This window comes from Emiliania huxleyi, assembly GCF_000372725.1.
Source record: "Emiliania huxleyi CCMP1516 unplaced genomic scaffold EMIHUscaffold_305, whole genome shotgun sequence".
Lineage (NCBI taxonomy): Eukaryota > Haptophyta > Isochrysidales > Noelaerhabdaceae > Emiliania > Emiliania huxleyi.
The window spans coordinates 24723-30418 of NW_005199729.1; the positions used below are offsets into that span (position 1 = coordinate 24723).

The window sequence follows — 5696 nt, forward strand, 5'->3', positions numbered from 1 at the left end:
CCACCACCACCACCACCTTCACCGCCCCAATTCCCGCGGCCACCCTGGGCTCCGCATCCCCTCACCACCGCCTCCCTCACCGCCGCCCATCCCAACCAAGGCGGATCTCTCGGACGCCGCGCTCGAGTCCTTCCGCGGCAGCCGCGTCGCCTACATTGGCGAGTGGGGGAGTGGCATGACGGGCACCCGCCACCTGCACGACGCCCTCTCCGAGCCAGCCTCGTGGGCACTGGAGGCGCACGTGCCGCTCCCAAACTTCGCAAAGCTGCGCATCGCCCTCTACCTCTTCCGGAGGCGGGACCCCGACGCGCGATCGGCGCAGCAAGCAGCTCCCCACCAGGCGGGCGGCAAGCGCAAGCGGCGCGACGCCGCCGAGAGCATCGTCGGCTGCGACGTGTGCGGCAGTCGGCAGCGGCGCTTGTGGCGCTGCCCGTGGTCGCGCCAGCTGCTGGTGTGCGGCGAGGGCTGCTACGCCGCCGCAGAGCAGCGCCACACCGCCACGCTCGCCCTCTGCTTTTGCGGCGCCGCGCCAACGTTGCGGCCGCCGTTTGCTCTCTTCGAGGCAGCGGCGTGGTTGGAGCGGTCACAGGCGAGCGACGTAGAGTGGGACTCCCTTCGCGATGCGACGCCGCAGGCCGAGCTCAAGCCGCCCGGCGCGCCGAGGCCGCGGGCGCACGGGTCGGTCGTCACGCAGAGGCAGTCCCGGTCGTGAGGTGGTCTCTCTGGTGACCTCACCTGTGAGACTCGATTACACTCTCGAAAAGCCACACTGTTCAAAAGAGCACACAATATCAGAGGTGGGCGATTATGGACGTGCAAACTACAGAGAGTCGTTTTCTGAGTCTCGAGTAGCGCCGCGAACACTCAATGAGAAAGACTCTCTTGAGCAAACTGGGGCGCATCTGGATCTTCCATCTCCCGCTCAGAAAATGCTAGTGGCCTGAACCTGCCGACTTAGTGTGGAAGTGTCGCCCGGTGTCGAGCTTTGCGGTCGAGATGATGTCGAGGTTGGGGCTCAGCCATTGGCGGACGACGGGCAACGCTCAACCGAGTGCACGAGGAGACGTGGTTGCGCAACCCCAGTCCCGATCACGGCGTGGCCTGCGGAAGTAGTCACAGGAGCAGAGAGCCGATCCCGAGCCTGCCTCTGTCGCGGCACTCGGAGGGCGCAGCGAGGAGCGTCGCGGCTGCGGGCGCCGCAACTCACGTTGCCTCGCCCTAGCCTGCCGCCATCACCATCGCCGCCGCCGCCGCTGCCATTGCCACCACCGCCCGATCGCTGCCATGTCTACCCAGCTGCGTCGTGGCGTCCGGCGGCACCCGCGCGGCCGACGCGCATGGGCAGCTGCGTGCGGGCCACGGCCGCGAGAAGCCTTGGCTGCAGCTGCCAAAGTCGCGCCGAGAGCAGGCCTGCGGGCGAAGCAGCGCACGGAGCAGGTACCTGCGAGGCCGTCGTCTGCTCCGCCTACGCGACGAGCTTCGACGAGCACCCCGCGCAACCGGCGCCTGCACCAACACATCCGACACCAGCGTAGCCGGCGGCGGCGGCGATCCGCGCAGCCGGCACCCGTGCAACCCGGCACCCACGCGGTCATTGGTCGAAACTCTTGAGTTGGTCGCTGGTCCCGGCGGCGCCTCGCTTCTGCCTGTTCCACCAAGCCATGTACTCGAGAAAGTTGACGAGCCTACGAGGGACGTACGTACGATGGGGGGCTCCGAGGCGGCCCTGAGAAGGGCCATACCCAGCCGCGGCATGCTCGCGGGATGATGACCCGTCCCCGTTCGTGTCCGCATCGCGCAGCAGCTCGTCGCCGCACGCCGCCGCGAGCTCCTCCGCCGCAACCTGCTCACAGCGTGTGGTGTGAATAGACGCTCCTCTCTCGGATGCCCGCGCAACCCAAGTAGCTGTCGGCCCAGGCAACCCCCGGGTGCGTGTGATCTATAAGTGGGGCGGTGGTCGGCGGGGTGTGCTGGTGGTACCTGCCCGTCGCCGTCGCCGTCGATGCTGTCGAACGAGGCGCGGCAGACGTCGAGCAGCTCGTCTCTGCTGAGTGCGCCCGACCGGTCCTGGTCGAGGGCGTTGAAGACGAGGCACGCGTCGCCCAAGTAGTAGGCCTGCAACGGCGGCACGTAGCAGCGCCCCTCGCTCGGGTACCGCACGCTGCCTGTCCATACAAGTCTCGGACATGTCAAGGACGTGTCCTGGACATGTGCAGTGGCCACCGCACACGCCGCCGTCGGGCTCGAGCTCGTATATCAGCGGCAAACCGTTGGGGAGCCCGAGCGACGGAAGGCTCTCGTCGTCGACGTTCTGCTGCACGCACGCCACCAGGGCGCGCAGCCCGTTGGCATGGCCGACGACGAGACAGTTGGAGCCTAATCCCGGGTAATCTTTGGGGTAATCTCGGGTAATCTCGAGCCGGCGTGGCCGACGAGGCATCTGGAGCCGTCCAGCAGCGCGGGCAGCAGCTCGTTCTCCCAAAACGGGCGCACGCGCGAGACGCAGTCGGCGATCGACTCGGTGAGGGGCACGTCTTCGTCGCGGAGCGGCTCGCCTGCGCGGCCGGGCTCCGACTAATCTCGGGTAATCTCGGGGACAATCTCGGTCTCGAGCAGCTCGCCTGCACAGTCGGGCTCCGAGAAGGGGTCATGGAGAAGGGGCCATCGACCAAGAGGCGCCTCCTCTCTCAGCGACGAGGGTCGCCGTCGGCGTTGGCAGCGCGCAGCGCCGCCAGTCTCTCGGGCGAGCGGCTGTAGAAGGGGTGGTCTGCCGCCATCGGAGGCGGCCTGCCGCGCGAGGCAGAGGCGCCGGGTGAGCGGTGGGAAGCTGGTCAGCCGGGGACCACAGAGGCGGCCTGGGCGGGCTTGCCACATCTAAATCTCACCTCCCGGCAAAGGAGAGGCGCCACTCGCGGAGCGCGGCTGGGTCGGGCCACTTCTCGAGCGTGTCGCGCTTGTCGAGCCCCTGCAGGGGCAGGGGGGCGGCGAGGACTCGCGGCAGCGCAGAAGGGAGGGTTGCGTCAGGGATGCGGCTACGCCTGCAGCATCCCATAATGCCGCTCGTTTAGGCGCCACGTCGGCAGGATCGGCGGCGGCGGGCGCCCGTTCCGGCGGAGTGCCTCGACGCAGAGACCTGCGGTGCGTAGGGCGCGGCCAAGCACGCTGGTGTACACGGTGTCGATGCGAACATCGCCCGCCTCGGTGAGGAGCAGCTCGGCAGCGGTGCGCGCCTCCTCCTCGCCTCGGGGCGTGAGCGGGACGTCCTCCCTGCGGAACGGCGCCGTGGTAAGCCAATAAGGTTACTTCCCCCTGGATTGGCAGGTGGCGGATTGGCGGTGTAGGCAGAGTGTCTCGGAGACAGTGCTCTCACCAACCAGTGAAGCGTCCAGCAGCGTTCCACGCGGACTCGCCGTGACGGAGAAGGACGAGGCGGCCGGGCGTGGTCAGAGCTGCTGCTGTGGATGCCGCGAGCTGAGCCAGGATGAGGAGCGATCGGCTCCGCACTGCGCCCATGAGGATGAAGCGCTGGCGGTGGCGCACGGGTTGTCTGGCCGCGGGGGCAGAGGCCGGAGGGCTTTCGCCTCGAACGGCAAGGCGGGCGACGGCTTCCTCGAAGAGAATTTCACGCTCCCACTCCGCCGCCATCTCCGCCGCCATCGTCACCGCCGACGCCCTCACCATTCAGAACTCGGCCGCCGCCCTCGGCTTCGAGCTCACCCTCGACCCTCGCGATCTCGCCCGGCGCTCGTCGGGTCGGCCGCCATTGCGGTCGGCGCCACCGCCTCCTCCCGCCCCCCCGGCCCGCGGCCACCGCCGCGCGGCTGCCGACGCGACCGACCCCACCCCCCTTCCCCGACCCCGCCCTTGATGGCCCCGCCAGCGAGGCCCGCGCCGCGCGCGGCACCACCACCGACTCTACCTCCGACCCCAGGGCCTAGGCGGCCCGCCATGAAATCTAGCCGTGTGTGCTGGCGTCCGGGCCCCAGCGGGTTTTCACGTAACAAGTACACACGGGACTGGCACTACAAAGGAACAGAGGGATTAGATCTATCAACAAAGCTTCTCGCTTTTTTTAATTAAGCGCAACAAACTCGAGAGCGCACTTGGCAATTTCGGAAGTTGGGCTTTGATCCGACTTCGCCATGCGCCGGCAGCAAGCGCCAAGCGCATCCGAGCCGATCTATTTTATGCTAGCCTTTGACAAGACAGGCCCGCAATCCCTTCCCCGCCAAGAGCGCTCGACACCCTCGCATCACAATGCTGAGCGTTGCCTCAGGGTCGACGACGCTCCGGCACATCTTTGCAGCCCGTGAGCGCACCTTTGGCTGGCCCTCCTATGGCGATTACGGTGAGAAGATTGCACGCCATGCAACCAGATAGCACGAGACGTTCCGTAGAAAGGAGGGCACCCGCATAGTCAAAAAGGAGCGTGGCGTATTGTTGCAGGCGACATGCCGTGCGAGTACATGCCCAAGGACTGGCGGCCGGGACCGCCGTACGACTGCGCTATGCTCGAGGACCCGGCGCTGCTGCAGCGTCGATTCTCGGATGGGCGCGCGCCCGGGCACCCACAACCTCGCACCATCCCAGTCTCAGCTCGCACCGCACTGCGCGCAGGCATTGCTGCACGACAGTGCCGGGGCGGGATGTTGTGATGGGCTACTGCTCGCACGCCTCGTGCGTGCGGCCGCGCTTCTGCGAGCGCAACTGGTTTCGCCCGTGCCGTCAGTTTACGCTGCTGCGCCACCCGATCTCGCGCCTCCTCTCCGCCTACTCGTACTTTTGCCGCAGCTGTGAGGAGGGTGGCCGGCAATGCGGCAAGGCAAGCCCATCCTCGCACCAAAGCAGATCGCGCCCATCGCAACACCCCTCTCCGCTCGGCCATCAAAGGTGGACCCGGAGCGGCTGACGTGCCCAAATATGTCCATGGTCGAATACGCGCGGTATTTCGGTCGCCAAGCGCCAACGGGGACGCGCGGCTCTGCCTCTCGCCGCAAAGGCGGACCGCTCTCTTGAGATAGGCAACTACTACCTGCGGGCCCTCGCTTCGCCCGAGGGTTGGAACGGACGAGGGTGGCTCCAGAGCTGCGCGGCGTGGCGTGAGGCCTCCGCCTGTTCCCGCGAGTGACAGACGCCGCACGCAACGCAACCCACACAGCAGCGGCCCGCTCGAGACAGGCGGACGCTTGGCTTGCGGACGAGCAGACTCTCGTGCTGCTGACCGAGGTTGACCTGCACGATACTTACCCTTTGGCGCGGCTCGGCGAGCAGGAGACGGTGGTTACGCAAGGCGTGCCCACGCACCCTGACAGCTCGTGCCTCATTATGCCAGGCGAGTGGATGGGCGACCCGTGGCTGCGGCTGCAAAAGCACGTGGTTGCAAACGCGCACAGGCCGCGCCTCAGCTCCCAGACGCTGTCTGCTCGCACCAGATCAACGGTTTCCCTTGTGCGGCAGGCATGAGGACGCACGCGTCTCGCCAGAGGTCGTCGCCCGCCTGCGGCCAATCGCCTCACCTCGCCCCCCACCCCCCCTTCCACACGCTCCACTGCATTCCCCCTTCCCCGAGCAGATCTTCGACATCGTCGCGGCTGACCTCTGGCTGTACCATCGCGCCCTGAAGCGCCGGTTCGGTGTCTTCTTCAAGGAGGAGGAGCCCGGCGATCCACATGGATGCGTGCCCTAACATACTGCTG

At 67.3% G+C, this 5696-nt stretch overlaps 2 protein-coding genes across 2 annotated transcripts in view; one reads left to right on the plus strand and one right to left on the minus strand.

Annotated features, from left to right (window-relative positions):
• The window catches only part of EMIHUDRAFT_240255 (hypothetical protein), a gene marked incomplete at both ends in the record, with an annotated part of 1737 nt that extends 1025 nt beyond the window's left edge, over window positions 1-712 (plus strand). The window contains 2 exons of the mRNA XM_005774860.1: window positions 101-598; window positions 695-712. Of these exons, the coding sequence (XP_005774917.1) occupies window positions 101-598; window positions 695-712 (516 nt within the window). The remainder of the gene's footprint in view (window positions 1-100; window positions 599-694) is intronic.
• A 2320-nt stretch (window positions 713-3032) lies between these two features.
• EMIHUDRAFT_74590 (hypothetical protein) lies at window positions 3033-3513 on the minus strand (the record flags this gene model as incomplete). The annotated part of the gene is made up of 2 exons (XM_005774861.1): window positions 3033-3267; window positions 3371-3513. The coding sequence occupies 2 exons, from the start codon at window positions 3511-3513 to the stop codon at window positions 3033-3035; spliced, it is 378 nt and encodes a 125-aa protein (XP_005774918.1).
• Between the last annotated feature and the right edge of the window lie 2183 nt (window positions 3514-5696).